This window comes from Psittacula echo (assembly GCF_963264785.1).
Source record: "Psittacula echo genome assembly, chromosome: 2".
In the NCBI taxonomy this organism is placed as follows: Eukaryota; Metazoa; Chordata; class Aves; order Psittaciformes; family Psittacidae; genus Psittacula; species Psittacula echo.
The window spans coordinates 139,151,649-139,169,458 of record NC_137737.1 but is presented as its reverse complement, the minus strand read 5'-3'; the positions used below and the strand labels follow the sequence as shown (position 1 = coordinate 139,169,458).

Below are 17,810 nucleotides of genomic sequence, written 5' to 3'. Positions count from 1 at the left end.
AGCCCATTCCAACATACAACCAAAACTTTAATGGCTTAACGCAAAATTCAGCAACAACAGACATGAAACTTAAGGTACAACCAAAGCAGAACCTAAACGTTGCTTCCGCCAAGACGAGCTTTGCCAGTCTGTCCGAGATCCTGGAGATGCAACTTCCGATTTTCCTCCAACCTTTTACTGCTTCTTGAGCAAAAGCCCCAAAACAACGCGCTGCACGTTTAATCTGCATGGCTCAAGGGACTAAAGGCACCGCCGGGCTCCTCGAGAGCCAGCAGTGATGCCCGCAAACCTTCCCCACGCTGGTGCCTGTACACCAGCCCCACGAGGTACCGATACCAACGCCCAAGTCACCCGCGAGTAACTTCGGCGCCGAACGAGGCCCGAGGCTGCCCACTGGGAGCACAGAGTTCTCGCATTCACCCGCGCTGCTATAGCCCCAAGCACCAAGTCCCATCGGAGCGGAGCCGAGGCAAGGCGAGGTGGGTCCCCGAGAGGCACCAGCACCGCGGGCCCAACCGCTCACATGGAACGAATTCCCCAAACCAGACAACTCCAAACCCATTGAGGAACCACGAGCCCCGCCCGGGGGCGGAAGCCGCTCTATGCGCACGCGCGGGAGGGCTGCCCGGGCCCCTCCCCTTCCTGCCGGCACGCGACCTTCCTCTCCCGCCCGACCGCTTCCCGCACGGGCGGCACGAGCCACAGCGCACGCGCACGGCCACTCCCCCGCGCGCCGCCCCGCCCGGCCGCCGTTCAACCGCTCGGCGCGCACGCGCCCTCTGAGGTCCCCGCCCCGTCCGCGCCGCGCACATGTGCTCTCCCGAGGGCGCATGCGCCCTGCCGCTGCCTCCCCCACCGCTGACGTCGGGGGGCGCCGGCGCCCGCGCGTGTCCCCGCCTCCCGGCGCGTGCGTGGTGCGCGCGGCCGGTGCGTGGCGTGCGGCGCGGTGGGGGCGGGTGGGGGCGGGGCGGGTATATATAGCGCGCGGCCGGGGCGGCGGCCTCCCCCTTGTCCCCCGGCCGCCGTCGGAGCTGTGTGCGCAGTGCGTGTGCTCCGGACACCCGGACACGCCGGCCCGGCCCCGCCGCACCATTTATTACTAAAAATATATAAAAAGCCAAAAAAAATCCAAAAATCCTAAAAAATACCTTTAAAAAAAAACCAACCCTCCTTTCTTCCGCCTCCCGACAACCTTCTGCAACCGGCCGGTTTGATATAAAATAACCCGGTGAAGCGAAGCCCCCGGACCCGGCGCAGCCGAGAGGAGACACCGAGCGAGCCCGACCCTCACCGAGGCCACAGCAGCCGCCGCCGCCACCTCCGCCAGGCCCGGCACGGAGTGAGCCAGACCCCCCCCGCCCTTTCATCCGCCGCCGCCGCGCAGCCGCCTCCCGCAGCCGTTAAGTTTCGAATCCGCCTCCGGCGTGCTCCCCCTACCCCGTCCCTCGCGCCGCCACTGCCGGCCCCAGCCCTCACGGACCGCCGGGCCGCCGCGGCCTCCTCGCCTCGTCAGCGCCCTCCCCTTGCCCTCCCGCGCCGGGAGACGGCGGCAGGATGAACCCCAGCGCCCCCAGCTACCCTATGGCCTCCCTCTACGTGGGGGACCTGCACCCCGACGTGACGGAGGCCATGCTTTACGAGAAGTTCAGCCCTGCCGGGCCCATCCTCTCCATTCGCGTCTGCAGGGACATGATCACCCGCCGGTCGCTCGGTTACGCCTATGTCAACTTCCAGCAGCCCGCCGATGGTGAGTACCGGGGGGCCGGGCAGTGGGGCGAGCCGGGGCGGCCGTCGCCGGAGGAGCCATGTTTCTCCCCCGCCCCCACCACGGCTCGGCGCGGTCCCCCTCCCTCCTTCCCCACCCCCCTCCCGGGCCGCCGCCGCCCTGCGTCCATTTTCCCATCCCGGCGCTGCCGAAGCGGGCGCTGGCGCTGCCGGGACGGGCAAACTTGCCGCCGCGCGGGGGAAGTTTGCGGCGGGGCCGCCGCTGGCTGACACGAGGCCTCGGGCCGCCCGCGCCTCGTGGCGGGGAGGGGATGGGGGGGGAGGCGCTTCCGCTGCCGGGAACCGAAAGCCGGCGACGGGCGGGGAAGGGCCCCCGCATGGTGGAGCTGCCCCGGCCGGGCCGTGGCATGGGGTGGGAGTGAGTGATCGTGTGTGTGTGTGTATGTACGGGCGGCTTTTCCACAGGCGGGCGGCACTGCACGTCCGTGCGCGGCTGTATGAGGAATCTGGGATGAAGGCTAGCTTGAAGAAAGCATCATAGTTATTAGCACCTTTTAATAACTACGCAGGAGCTGGGTGTGTATGCGTGATTAAGAAGCCAAAAAGAAGGAAGCAGGATGTACCAGGCTGGTTTGGTAGTTCCACAGATGTCCAGTCAAAGCACAGGCCAGAGCGTAGCATGTTAGGACACCATGGCATGTCTGTCACATGTAGGGAGGGGATGAAGTTACTTGGGCCTCCTTTGCTTGCTCTTGTGGCAGGCTTGTACGCTGATCCATTTCTCTTTACAGTAAACTCTTTATTAAACTTGCTTTTCACAACGTGTTGCTGGTTCTCTGTATCAGTAGAGAAACTTCCCATGTTTGTGCTGAGTTGGGCAAACAGGCCTGTTCATTTGGGAGGCGCTTCAATAAAAGAACCAAATGTGGCTGATTCTGAGTTTTGTGGAGTACAATTAAAAGGAAGAAGACCCTAAAACAACAGTAAAAGCCCAAAGCGACCAGCTGGAACATGTTTGATTTCAAGTACAGTTAAGAAGTTTTTATTATAATAGTTTTATTTTCAAGGATATAAAAGTGAGGTATTTGAATTACAAACTTTTCAAGCAATTAGATTAACTGACTTGAAAAATCTGTTTCAGTGTATAGCCATTATCAGATCAGACTTTGGTGTACCAATGGTATCTGTATCTAAGTAGTAAAAGTTATTGTCTCATCTTTTTAATGGGCAGATTATTTCACCTGCTGTTAGCTCACTCCAGAAAACTTTTAATTTATCTAGCCATTGTTTAGGATGAGACAATTTGAATGCTTGTTTTAACGTACTTTGCTTTCATTTGATAAAAACCTGCAGTACAGTTTACTCAGAAAAATAAGGGGTTAGCACAGTTCAGTGATATTATCAGTGCTCTGATAATGTCAAGGCAGAAGTTGAAGGTGATTCAAACACTTCTGCTGCTTAGCAATGACGGAATTCTGTAAGGGCAGGTTTATCATTGTCATTAGTTGAGCGACCTGTTCAACCCTAGGTTTTGTGACTTGCTTTGTAATTTGTCAAATATGGGAAAAAAATGCAGCTTATTCACCCAAGCAGTGCATTCAGAGTTTGAGAATGTGCCTCTTACAAATATGCTGTTACTCCAAATGTACGTACGTTTCAGACTTCAGGAAGTGCACATATTTTATTCTACACTTAGTCCAGTTCAGCTAAAATCATTTCTCATCTGTATCAAACTTGCAGCTGGCAATATCTGTAAGCATTTGTTTGAAATATACTTAAATGATAATATGTGATCATACTTTTGCAACATGATTTGATATTCTTGGCAAATACCTAGAAAGCATTTGCTGATTTTTTTTTTTTTTTCTTCTTCATAGATCATTCTATCCATTTACTGAAACCTTGAAGTAAGAGGGAGATTGGTGAAATAGCAGGGTTATTCTTAACACTGGTTTTATTTTTATCCCAGAGTAGCTGCCTTGTCTTGGTTTAGCCTAATTCTTAGCTATATCTCCAGCTATGCTTATTAAACTGCTAGTAACAAATAGCTGGGGTTTAGAAAAATGTCTTTGAAGGTGTGTTTGACATCACCAGCTGTCTGTAAACTGGGGATCTCAAAGCTCTCCCAAAACCTCATTAGACCTGATGACACATTGGTGAGGTATGCACACATTTCATAATTGTGACTTTTCAGATTTGAGTCACAGTCTGGAGCAAAAACCTAGGCACTCTTGTTTAATCACTAAACTGGAAATATTCTTGAGTAATCTGAAAGTGCGCTTCTCCCATCACATTTTTCGAGTGGTTATGTTTCCAGAGTTTTCTTATTTTACAGTTGTTGCTGTGTAGGTTCAGCACAGTTTAGCATGAAGTGTATATTTCCTGTGATTTTTGAAATGTAGTGGACTGTTCAGTTGCTCACAACTAAAAAGGGAACTGGTGACTCATTCAGTAAAAGCTCCAGCAGAATCAGCAGAAGTGCAGCATGGGGTAGGTGTGTCCACTTGGTAACAAGTTAACTGCTGAATGGAATTGTCTCACCGGCATGCAGCTTTTCCTGGCTGAACTGCAATGAAAGTAAGCCAGTTTTACTAGTTGTGAATTTTAATGAGACTGGCTCCTACCTGTTGTCAGATGTATTCCAGTAATGCTTTAAAATCAACAGTGGAATGACAATATGGTGTTGACTAAGCAGGAATCTTTAAACTTCTGCTTCTGCTCCACAGCAGAGGTGAGGAGAGCTGTTAAAGAGTTTCCATGCTGTCCTTGTCTTTGTGGAGGAATTGCATTGGTCTAAATGCATGCTTGCTGCTAGTTAAGAGTGGCAATGCTTGCGAAGGCTGGGAGGGACCAACTTTGAGTCAAATGTTTGGGAAATGTGTCCGGGAACACACATTTTTGAGGAGTGTTGGGATTATTCTAGAAGCAATTAGCATGAATTAGAAAAGCTTCTTTTCTAGTAAAGGAAGTCCTATTACTGCTTCTGGAAATAATGAACTGTTTGTTGCTGGCACTTTTATAGGTGCTGGCAGTAATAATTCTAATTACTTCCAGGGCAATAGCAGTGTGTTCAATGTTTCTACTGTAGCCAGCCTGATTATCCACACTTCTTACTTTTTTTGCCATCTTGTTTGTTTGGTTTTTTTTTTTTTCTCCATTTGTAATGCAAAGCCTTCCAATGCTTTTTGTTTCTTATTATCGGTATCTAGGTTGTCTTTTCTCTCCTGCTTAATTTATATTAAAGTTTGTGAAAGCTTCGTTAACTTATTTAAAAGACTGGCAATGTTTAAATTTTTTTGTTGCTTCAACTTAAATCAGTTGTTGACTTGCTTATGTGAATAAGGTAATATTATCAACAGACAATTTTTTCCACAAACAAACGTTAGATGTTTGGTTTGTTAATTTCTACAGTTGTCTTTCAGAGAATGAGCTTCAAATTCACTTGTAATCTGAAAATGTGGCAGGAAAGGACGTAAAGCAGGGTGTGCCACCTGAACCAGAGGCTGATGGCAGATTTTGGTTTACCATGAAGATAAAAGCAGCAGTTAAAGAGCAAAAAGATAAAATAGGGGTTTCCACAATGAGATTGGCCCTTTGGTCCTTCTGAGAATAGCAATTAATGACATGGCTTTTAAACGAATACTAAACTGATTTCAGTCTTGTTAATATCATATGGCTCTATTATATGCAAATTGCAGTGAAGTGACTTAGGTGTGACTTCAGCTATTCACTGGGACTTTTTTCAGTGTTCTTCCAGACATACAGGAAGAATGACAAAAAGGAGTTAATGCAGGAGATCATTGCTTAATAGCTTGTTGACTTAAAACCTTACAGGCATGTCTTGTTGCTTTGAAGGGGCATATGAAAACTGAAGAACTCTTGATACTTCTTATCTAAGTATACTGAGATCTTAAATTCAGAATTTGAAAAGTTAGTTACAGAGTTCTACTGTAAAAACTGCTTAATTGGAGTAACAAAACCTGGTTTACTGTTTTGCTGTTTTAACGCTTGCTCCTTCACTCAGCTTGTATGTATTTCATCATAGCTTTTAATATACATATAATTTCAGATTTTGAAAATTGAACTCTTTGAACTGTCCCTTTCCCAGAAATCCATTACAGATCTTTTTTTTTTTTGTCACTAAGGAAGGAGTTGTGTGAAACAGCTGCATGAACCAGGCTTGAACTCCACCTAGCAAAGATAATTTGTCAGTTTAGGGTTATTGGTGCTTTAGGAATTCTTATATTAATGTTTGCAAAAGGCCTCATGTAGGCACCAGCCATACCCCTAAAAGCATTGTTAGTAATACGATAACACATCTGTGTGGTGTGGGAGTGCCAGCTGTTTTTCAGAGATAAATGTTTAAACTTCTTATGGAACAGGGTTGTAATTGCCATCACTCAATATATTTTCTCCTGTTACTGTGCTGTCTTTTCGTAGTGGAGTCTGATCCTTTTCTACAGCCTGTTCAGCTGACTTGTGCTCCTTCCTGTCCTAAGTGCAGCCATTGCTGAGGAGTTTTTGCCGGTTATTATTTGCTTAAAACGATGGGGTGTATTTACATTGGAGGGTTTGGGTTTGCGTCTAGATGGTGGTGCTCGACTTAAAATAGTAAAAGTTTTCTGAAGAATTGTATTTCAGATGCTATTTGTGTGCTCATTAAGATAAATGTAGTGCTTCCTACTAATTTCATGATGTTTTCCCAGCTGAACGAGCTTTGGATACCATGAACTTTGATGTCATTAAGGGCAAACCGGTGCGCATCATGTGGTCTCAGCGTGATCCATCTCTACGCAAAAGTGGTGTAGGAAACATCTTCATCAAAAACTTGGACAAATCGATTGATAACAAAGCTTTGTATGACACATTTTCTGCTTTTGGAAACATCCTATCTTGTAAGGTGAGTGGAAAATTATTGGTGCGTTTAATGGTTTAACACAAAAAAACTCAAGTTCATGCTGGAAACTTTCCATGGGTTTTACAACACGTTTTCTCTTTGATAGGTGGTATGTGATGAAAATGGATCTAAGGGTTATGGATTTGTACATTTTGAGACACAAGAAGCTGCAGAAAGAGCTATTGAAAAAATGAACGGTATGCTGCTTAACGACCGCAAAGTGTAAGTACATATATATGTAGTTAGGGATCAACAGACTGAAATTCACTTTACAGCAGATAAACGCTTAAAGCTCACCTAGAGAAGATGGGCTGTTCTAGAGATCTTTTAATTCTGAAGAGAATTTAGAATTGTAGTGCTAGGAATACTATGAATTGTATCACCTGCCTATTCTAAAGGCAGAATAAGTTCAGAAAAGGCCAATAACTGACTCTAAAGGAAAAAATTGTGTCTCAAGCCAATGCTGTAATAAGGATTTGGGAACTTCTCTGGTTTTCTGGTCTTACTGGTCTGAGATAAAATACAATCCATCGGGTATTATGAATAATGCTTCCTTTATAAGAATGAGTTAGATACATGATCCATTTTTTGGATGAAACTTAAAGCTCTAGAGTTACTTAGTCCTGACTAGTGGTCGGGTTACACGAATGTATTTATATGGATGTCTGTTAATAGGCATATCTAGGGAATAGGAGTAGAAAATAAACCTTACAGAAACACATTTCACTGTTCTATACTAAGGGGGAAGGTATTTGCTACTTGGTTAGTGATATCTAGGCTGGGGGGGTAGGGGGATGAGTGTGCCTCATAGCTATGCCTGAGGGATCATTATGGTATTTGGCATAGTTGCAAAATAGCTCTGTAAATACTTGGGAGGGGTTTGGAAAAAGAAAAACAGAAATCAGCATCAGCTTACCATTATGGATTACTTTTACATGTAGAGATGGATACATCAAGTCACATACAGGGAGAACATACAGTTATTCCTGCATGTTCTATGCTTGACTGGCATACTGTGGATGTTTTTACTCAAATTCTATCTTTAAATAGAATTTAAACGTTTTTAAAATAGTAAAAAACAAAAGTCAGCATGTAGTTGTAAAAGCACATGATTTATGTAAACTTTGGTAAATTACATCACAAGAGCTGATTTTGCCTGGAATTTCTATTCAGGCTAGGCTTTTAGAAGTGAAAGTATTTCACTCAGAGTCAAAATCTGCACCACATTGCAGTATCATTCTTGCCATCCTTGGTTACTACAAATGGGGCAAAGTTGACAAAGTTTAAGAAAATATTGAGTTACTGTGTGCTGTTTCATTGGATTTGTCATATTTGGAGCTGTAAAGTTGGACAGTACAATAAAATTTGAGCAGAAGTCTACTACAATCAGAAATGAGTGGTAGCTGTATAATGTCTGTACTAGAGCAGTTCGTTGGGTTACAGAGTGCTGGGTTCAGCTTCTGGCTTTCTCTGTATGAACTGACCTTTGCTATTCACAGGGAGATTGCTATTTACCTGTGCCTATTTAAAAAAAACAAACCAGCCCCCAGACAAACAAAAATCTTGTTTTGATAGAGGCTGGAAAGGTGTGGAAGGGGTTAGTTAAATATCCTTTGCTTAAAATTGGGCCGGTGGATCAGAGAATGGCAATTGCTTTAAGGCTGCCAAGTTTTTAGTATGTCAGAGGCATTATGCTGATATCTAGAATTTCTGTTTAGCCACTTTACCCACCCATTGTCCAGCTGTTGTTATCAAGGCTGTTTTGTAAGAGTAAACGATCTTGCCAATGCCTTGAAAGCATTTTTATGCTAGTAACTGTGATATGCACACTGATGTAGCAAAGGATAGTGAAACTGGTGTTCTGATGAAGTTTAACCATCAATATTTTATCTAAAGAATTTCATGCATATAATGAACAACGAGACCTATTAAGATTAAAATATTGATGTCAGAGGATTAAAGTAAATTTTTGAAACTTGGCAGACATGCTTTAATCTGCACTATTCTGTTCTGCAACCAGATTTGTTGGAAGGTTTAAATCCCGCAAGGAACGTGAGGCAGAGCTTGGAGCCAGAGCAAAGGAATTCACCAATGTTTACATCAAGAATTTTGGAGAAGACATGGATGATGAAAGACTTAAGGAACTCTTTGGCAAGTTTGGTAATGTCTTAAACCTTAAGTTTATATAAACATGAGTGAACTTCAGCTTCTATTTTATCAGTACAATACAAGGAATCAGCTGGTTGTTGGTACTTAATTCCAATTTCGAAGTGCAGTAATAGCCACTGCAGAATTTTAAATATGCAGAATAGCATATGTAATCCTGCCATCAGAATTGTTCCCAGTAATGTGAAAATGATGTCTAGATATGTCTTTGGGATTTGAATTTTTATTTTAAAGTTGCAAATAGAAGTATTTTCTGGTTTAGTATATATTGATGTTATGAATTCACTACAGGTTATATGACAAATGAGTTTGCAGCATTTACAGGAAATTCCTTTCCACCACTGAAGTGTCTGTTGTTGGAATGGTAGCAAATTTAGCTGCTGATGTCTGTCACAATTTAGTGTGTGAACTGCAATTTTTCAATGATTCGGAATTGCTGAACTGGAATGGTCTTTCACCAGAATAAATGGTGAAGCACGTACCTGACAGAAAGGCTTCCTCTTCAGCTTTCAGTATCTATTTCAGAGGATGGAAGCACTAATACTTTTTAAATGTCATAATTTTTAATGCCAAACCAATTTAATTAATGTAGAGATGAAATTCTGACCCCATTTTGGTTGAAAACACAGTAGGGGAGAAATTCATACTTCCCTCATAATGGCTGAAGTTCACCATCAGGGCAAATTAGCAATGATGTATTGATGAGTGCTGTTTGCTAAATACTATTATTGCTGCAGGAGTACTTTGTAATACAAGTGAAACAAACTAAATGTTAAGACTTCTAAACAGGATTTTGGAAAGGTGAGAATATACTCTGTAGGCAAAGTGTAAGTATTTCATTCTCTTTTTAGGTCCTGCCTTAAGTGTGAAAGTTATGACTGATGAGAGTGGAAAATCCAAAGGCTTCGGCTTCGTTAGTTTTGAAAGACATGAAGATGCCCAAAAAGTAAGCTTTTGAACTTCGTTTTAGGAATTCTGTAGCTGAGACCCGAATAATATGTTTTGTTGAGTGATCTGAAATCCTGTGAATTCACTAAGGGTTTTTAATTGGTCAAGAACACTGCAGAAAAAGCAGGTGTCAGCTTCCTAAATAACTTAGCATAGTTTCTGTCATTTAGAATGCTCTCTTAGGAGCAAATGTCAGTTGATTTGAGGAGCCTATTAAGTCAAGATACTCTGAGAGACAGCTGGAACTAGTGTAGAAATGGGGAATCTTGAATAATTTATTAAGTTATTGTAGTTGCGCTTAAAGGTCTTGGTAAGATTTGCACTCCTTCATGCTGGGCAACATATAAGCATAATAAATTATTACATCTCTGCAAAACCCAGATGAATCATTGGATCCAATTTGGTTGCACAAAACATTTGTGCAAGGCAGAAAGGATTGTTTTCAAACTTCAGTACTGCAAAGTCAGCAAAAAAGCTAATAGTTCTATGAAGCATCTTTAGCACAGCTATAAGAAAGTAGTCATAGTGCCCTATGAGATGTTGCTTTTACTGTGAAGAGTAACTTTGAAAGAAGGGTTCTTTTGATTCGTATATATCTCTGTAACATGCCAGTATGCTGTACAACTTAATCCTTCGCCAACTGCTTCCTTGATGTGTCAGTTGACTGTGGCAGTAAAGAAAAACTCAGCACAGAATGAATCGGGCCAGCAGATGAAATTGGCTTTTCAAAAGGCATTTTGCTGGTTTGTCAGTACTGAAAGTATACATGAAAGAGATAAGAACAAATCCTTTTCGTCTTGCATCTACGTTGTTCGGTCTTGTATACATTCATTGATGAATTGTTTCTCTTACAGTTGTCAGAATCACATATTTAATGTTTCAGATAACATAAAATTCTAATATCTTAGTATATATATATTTAATGGCTTCGATCAGGAAGGTACATAATAAGCTGGTGACTTCTGGTTTTAAATCAATTGAATAAACCTATGCCAGAATTTTCACCTCTTAATAGTTGTAACTCAAAACAGCATAAGGGGGAAAAAGTTTATTTTTTTTATACTGTTAAGTATTTCCTTAATGAAAGATTAAAAATCAGTTTAAAAAAAAGCCATATATACCAGCTGTAGCTTAACATACATTATGCAAGTTGATTATTTTTTTCCCCCCATATCAGAATAGTTTTTTGCATCCCTTGTCACTTTTCTTTAACTGGATGGAAGACTGTCTGAAAGCAATTTCCATTTTACTTTATCAGGAAAGTCTGGGGTTATTTTGTTTCAGCTAGTGGTGTTTTAAATAGATTGGCTCTTTTTCTGGAATCCTTACATAACTTTTTGTATTGGGATTACATAGTCTTTTTGCATGCCTGAAAAACACTGGAATACAAAGCACTGCTAACTTCTTTTTTATTAATGAAGGCTGTGGATGAGATGAATGGGAAAGAGCTTAATGGGAAACAAATCTATGTCGGCCGGGCTCAGAAAAAGGTGGAAAGACAAACGGAGCTGAAGCGCAAGTTCGAACAGATGAAGCAGGACAGGATCACCAGATACCAGGTTCTGTTTTAATTCAAGAGGACTAATTTTGTTCTACAATATTTTTAGCTTTACACAGATCATTTGCTTTCAAAAATAATTTGCCTTTTTTTCTTTTTATTTTAGGGTGTAAACCTTTATGTGAAAAATCTTGATGATGGGATCGATGATGAGCGTCTTCGAAAAGAATTCTCCCCATTTGGTACAATCACTAGTGCAAAGGTAAAAGTTCATAGATTGTGCTCATCCTTTCTCTAAAACTGAGCAGTTATAATTTTCCTTCACCAAGGAAGAGTGATTTATTTCACTGACAACAGATGTGACCCACTCATTTATCACTGCTACTATCCTCTACATATATGTGGACATCTGCTTTCTTGATAATTGTACATCTCAGGTTAAATGCATATGATCATCCTTTCTTGAAATAAACTGGGTACTAATATTAATGTGAGAAAATGACATCTCTTCATTGCAGTAATATGTTTACCATTACTTCATTGAGATTTTCATCTCTATTCAGTAAACAGTTACATAAAAGTTAAGCAGTTATATTCCTTTTTATAAATCAATTCAGTAAAACAAATGGTGGCACACTTCTAGTGAGCTAAGGAACAAAACTCATGCAGGTTGAGTAGATACAACATCCTCTTGTTCTAAAACTAAATTCTGTCCTGACAGGTCATGATGGAAGGTGGCCGCAGCAAAGGATTTGGATTCGTATGCTTTTCATCACCAGAAGAAGCCACCAAAGCTGTCACAGAAATGAATGGTAGAATTGTGGCTACTAAACCATTATATGTAGCTCTAGCTCAGCGTAAAGAAGAGCGCCAAGCTCATCTCACCAACCAGTATATGCAGAGAATGGCAAGTGTAAGAGCAGTACCTAATCCTGTAATCAACCCATACCAACCAGCACCTCCTTCAGGTTACTTCATGGCAGCTATCCCACAGGTACGTGTCGAGATGAGTAACTGAATGTTTTGTTCTGTGGATAAAATCTGGTTAGATTTAACAGTAAATATAACTATTAGTAGGTGTCCAGAATCTCAGCACTCTAATGTCCTAGCAGAAAGGTGGTGGACTGTTCAGTATGCCCTTCAAAGGTAACGTAGTTACATGTTTTTGTTTGACAGACTCAAAACCGTGCTGCATACTACCCTACTAATCAACTTGCTCAACTTGCTAGACCTAGTCCTCGCTGGACTGCTCAGGGTGCCAGACCTCATCGTAAGTCACTTCTTCACCTCTTTCCAGTGACTGGTAAAACTCCAGAGCATTTACCTTTGAACTTTTAAATACATTTTCACGGCATTATAGTATCAGCCTTCTTTGTCATGATAGTGGTATGACTTCTGAACTGTTCTCGACGTCCAGTGTTTCAGCATGTAACTTATTTTTTCTAAAACATAGCATTCCAAAACATGCCTGGTGCTATCCGCCCAGCAGCACCCAGGCCACCATTTAGTGCCATGAGACCAGCTTCTTCACAAGTTCCGCGAGTCATGTCAGCGCAACGTGTTGGTGAGTTTGATTTATGCAAACTTCAAGTATTAGACATTTTATTTGTGCTCATTCAGAATGATCTCTCAAGAGCATTCATAACTTCAGTATCACAAGTGGTAACACTTCCCTCCTCCCTGGTTCTTACTAAATGAGTAAATTAGTAGTTGCTTTAAATATTGTCCCAGCAGAGATGCCTGCTGTAATCCCATCTCTTTAGCAAGAAGCATTTCTTCTTTTAGTGTGCACTTCAATAATGCTGTGTGACAGCTGCCATTTCTAAGCATTGTTGTGGCATTTGTAATAGGTTGCATGTAGAAATAGCGAAATGATGTGATTTTAGCTGTTATTATTTTGTCATAGATTACTGTGAGCCAGTATCATGTATGCAGAATCTGCACATCACTGAATAAACCAGAATTTATTATAATGGAGTCTTAATTCTCTCAGAATGTATTAGGCAGTAGTATTTTTTGCTAAATACTTCATGAAAGCATCTTTTTTAGGGTGACTGTTGACATAAATTGCTCGGGAAATAAAGTGTTGTTTGAGCTTAGAGTGAAATTGAATTAATGCTCAACCAATGTGAATGTTGTCTCACAGATCTTTCAATAGCATTTGGGAAAAGCAATTCATTAGAAAAATGACTGGAAAGTAACATCCAGTAAACTCTGAGATTTGAACCTTCGGATACAACCAGTGATATGACAGTTGACAAAGCTATTGAGATGAATCTATAATGCAGTACATATATTAGGTATTCAGTTTGGACTGATTTGGTTTTTTTTAACTTGTACAGTGTAGACTAACTAGAAAAAATAATTATACACAGAATTATGTTACTTTTTTCAGCTAATACAGCAACACAAACCATGGGTCCACGTCCTGCAGCAGCAGCTACTGCAGCTACTCCTGCTGTACGCACAGTACCACAGTACAAATATGCTGCAGGTGTTCGTAATCCTCAGCAGCATCTTAACACACAGCCACAGGTGGCCATGCAGCAGGTATGTGACTTAAGGAACTGGTCATGCTTTTGCTGATGCTTTTTGCAAAGGAATGTGGTGAGTGGGGGCACTTGTGGTTGAGTCGTCTTTGTTATTCTAGAATTGAAGCTCCGCATTATGGCAGCAGAATTAGAGCCTTTGGGTTTTAAGTATATTTCAAGTTCACCTGGGACAGGATGTGATCCCATGTTGCTTCATATTTTCCAGTTGCTTGCTACCTTAGCCTGAATTCTCTTTGTGCTTGCTCCATGGTGAAACGGTTGATACTAACCTCTAGTATCACTTGTCTCTAACCAGCAGTATTTGATTAAAGTGCTTATTTGTAATTTCTTCCATGTTTCTGACAGTGCAGGCATTGTTTATGTTGAGTTGTGAAACATTGGGCATTTTAAGCTGCGCCTAATTATGAACTAGAATTTAATTTTGAAATGGTATTAAATTAAATTTGCAGCCTGCTGTCCATGTGCAAGGTCAGGAACCCTTGACTGCTTCCATGTTGGCTTCTGCCCCTCCACAAGAACAAAAGCAGATGTTAGGTATGTACATGATATGTTTCTCTGTGCCTTGTAGCAGGGCAGTCAAAGTAGTCTTATCAGTGTTAAAATGTGGAATAACTGGTTTTATCAGTAGAACAGGTGTTTGTTTCCCTTTCTCTTAAATCTAGGCTGTGTTTGTCTGATGAGATTGGTCACTCAGATTAACTTTTTTCTCTCTAGGTGAACGTCTCTTTCCTCTCATTCAAAGCATGCACCCTACTTTGGCGGGTAAGATCACTGGGATGTTGTTGGAGATTGACAACTCTGAGCTCCTCCACATGCTTGAGTCTCCTGAGTCTCTTCGTTCGAAGGTAGGTGAACTGCCTCACTCTAGTTTTATCAGCAGTTAAGTCTACACTGACTGAACAGCTGTTCATGCTGGCACAGTAGAGTAGCAGCAATGCAACAGTGGCCCAGGGCAAGAAGTTAGAATATCCTCTTTCAGGGGGCGGCAGTAACTTACATTAGCATGAACTGCAACTGTAATGTTATCCCTTTCTTTTTAACAGTGCAGGAATTGTTTGTATGTGTAATTTAAACTGTTTCATTATCTTAAATATGCAGAAATGACTAAGTTTCCCTTTATTAATTTTTCTTCTTAACAGGTTGATGAAGCTGTAGCCGTACTACAAGCCCACCAAGCTAAAGAGGCTGCTCAAAAGGCAGTTAATAATCCCACTGGGGTTCCAAGTGTTTAATAAGTAAGTTTTCTGAGCAGTGTGGTTTTATAGGTTGATTGGGGCAATAGCCCTTAGTCCATGGCCTTCTAAGCAGCATGCTTCCAGTCTCTGGATCATTTGCAGCTACAGCAAGTGGCAGCTATGGTCACAGTTGTTAACAAATTTTGTACTGAATCCTCTTGTCCAGTTCTGTAGCTTGTGGTTAGCAAATGCTGCTGGTCTGTCTTGCATATTTAGCTGATATTAGAGCATTGGTTTTAACAGCGTATTTAGCTGGAATTAGTTCTAGGTACGTGTGCAGAAACAAGCAGTTCTGTCAAGCGCTGCTATTCATACTGTTGTTCCAGAGGAACTTGTGAAGTAAGCTTAAAATGGTACTGCAACTTCATTTTTCCTTAGAAATGAAGTACCTTATTCACACTATAATTTGTATACATTTGCCAAAATCTAAAGTTATACAGTAATTAAAACTTTTTATTGTCTTGACTTCACATTTTGCTGAATTTAACTTTGATGTCAATTAAAATACTGATTCTCTTTACTGCCTCCTGTGGGGTTAGTGTCTTAATTTGCATGACAGGAAGAGGCAAAAGGTAGCATCTTTACAATGTTGAAAGAGGAAAATGTTGTGGAGTTAAAGATAATACAGGAGTCTATTTTTTATTCAGTCCAGTTAGGTTTTGCCTATGAATTTACTTTCCATATTTATAGCCGTCAATTGAAGATGCCTGCTTTAGTATTTGATCACTTAAAATTACCCTTTTTTTTCTTGGTCTTTTCGTTTTTGCAACTTTCCTTTTGGAGACAGAATTTGAGTTATGTTTTTCCCACACTTCTTGCTTTCTCCATGACACTTTCACACTGCTTGGAGACCAATACTCTATATGCTTCATGATGTTTTAGTAGTTGGAAATTACACTATTGGTGTAGTTATTTGCTGAGCCTTATTATGTTGATGTTAAGAGTAGAGTTACTTAGGTTACTTACAGTAACAAGTTGATTGTGTGTAGCTATTGTGTGAGGCTGTGTGATGGTATCAATCACTTTGGTGGGATTGGTACTGCGAAACCCCAAAGTGCTGTCAGGCTTAGAGTTGCAGAAGGCGTGTCAGGAAACATAAGGTGCTGCTTTAATTTACAACCTAACAACATTGTTTTTGTTTGCAGAAAAATCCGGGACTACAATCTAGAACTTCGCTTCACCGAAGAAAAAAAAAAATCTAAACATGGAAAAACTATTAAATATTGAGAAAAACATTGCAAAATATAAAATAACTAAAAAAAGGAAAGGAAACTTTGAAGCTTATGTACAGAGCAACGCCGGGGCTAGTAAAACAAGTGCTGGTCCTAGATTACTTATTGATTTAAAATCTAAAAAAAAATAGTAAAATAAAAAATACAAATTAACGTTTTATAAACCCGGGGGAAAAGAATTTTCAGCACAGTACAAAAATTTAAAGCATTCCTTTCTTTAATTTTGTAATTCTTTACTGTGGAAAAGCTCAGAATATCACCACTGTTTTAGTTGACAGTGAGAATTGATAGCTGAGCAAAGAAACGTAATTTGGATTATAAAATTCTTGGTTTAATAAAAATTCCTTAAACACTGACTGACTTGTGATGGTTTCTTTTGTACAGTGTACTTCTCATAAGGTGGTTGTTCAGAGCGCCGAGTTAGAATCCCACTCTGTAGTGTGTTTCTAGAGCTAAGCTTACATTTAGCCATCTGCTACTGATAATACAAACTTGGGCATTAAAACAAATTAAAAGCTAGATCCATATCTGGGTTTTAAATCCTTAACAGCATGATATCTGAGCTCTTGTCATTGTCAAATTTAAAATAGACCTTTAAATACCCTACTTTTTGATTATTGGTAGGAAGTGTAAAAGGCCTGCATTGGAGTTGTGTAACACACCAACACATGATCTCATTTGGCCACCTGTGCATGGTGCAGGTTTGGGTGGGAGGAATGGTCTGATTAGGTCTCTGGCTGTGTCTTTAGCTGGCCAGTGAACCGCGAGATGGAGGCACAGTCACATATGGATTGAGGTGAAGGAGCAAGGACTGACTGCAATAGGCAGTGTTGTGAAATACCACTATTGTGAGCATAAGAACACAAGGTGTTCCTAGAACAGAAAAGGTGAGGTTTCCAGGTGGCAGTGTATTAAGAACTGAATGCATAGTAACAAAAATACTGTTACTATATGCAGTAAACTCCTCTGTGGACAGGACTGCTTAATCCTCTGAGGAGGAGATTTCTAATGCTGTGTATCCTAACAAGTGGATGGCTACTGTTAGCTTTTCGTTTTTAGTCTGCTAGTGAGAGGACAATTGGTTTAACTTTAGTGCATTTTGTGTTTTTTAATGTGCTGAACAAATCCTTCTTGTCAGAGGCAACTTTGAAAGTCTTGGCTAGCTCTTTGGTAAGTAAATTACTGAATTATTACTGAAAAAGAATACAGTTGGGGTGCTTTAAATCAGCAGGTTTGAAACTGTGAAAAAGAGATCTGAAATTGAATGAGGTTCCTTATTACTTGAGAGATCTTGTCCATAACTTCCAGTTGTAATGTGTCTAAGCTCTGCATAGAGTGACCTAATGCAAAACTGGGTGGGTTGGGTGTTGTTTTATCAAATTTTGTGAGTGGAGAAATAATTCTGGCAGTTTTAGTGGCTCCAGGAATCATCTTCCTGCAAAAGGTGAGCTCCTGGTTCATCCTTCTGCTTGACTGTCATTGAAAAAATACAATTGAAAGGGGATGGAGTCCCTTTTTAAAAAAAAGCCTGCTGCTTGATCTACATCTGCTCTAGTG

The 17,810-nt window shown here is 41.3% G+C and overlaps 1 protein-coding gene across 2 annotated transcripts; it reads left to right on the top strand.

Moving 5' to 3' along the window:
- The first annotated feature begins 1,012 nt into the window (after positions 1 to 1,012).
- PABPC1 (poly(A) binding protein cytoplasmic 1) lies at positions 1,013 to 16,609 on the top strand. 2 transcript variants are annotated; one of them, XM_080611690.1, is made up of 15 exons: positions 1,013 to 1,747; positions 6,432 to 6,625; positions 6,729 to 6,844; positions 8,643 to 8,773; positions 9,640 to 9,734; positions 11,158 to 11,295; positions 11,401 to 11,496; positions 11,956 to 12,228; positions 12,411 to 12,504; positions 12,688 to 12,798; positions 13,630 to 13,784; positions 14,236 to 14,320; positions 14,501 to 14,631; positions 14,926 to 15,021; positions 16,167 to 16,609. In XM_080611690.1, the coding sequence occupies exons 1-14, from the start codon at positions 1,555 to 1,557 to the stop codon at positions 15,016 to 15,018; spliced, it is 1,905 nt and encodes a 634-aa protein (XP_080467816.1). In that variant the 5' UTR covers positions 1,013 to 1,554; the 3' UTR covers positions 15,019 to 15,021; positions 16,167 to 16,609. The 2 variants fall into 2 exon arrangements, with proteins under 2 accessions (XP_080467816.1, XP_080467815.1); XM_080611689.1 differs by having other exon boundaries at positions 1,014 to 1,747; positions 8,643 to 8,782.
- Positions 16,610 to 17,810: the final 1,201 nt, after the last annotated feature.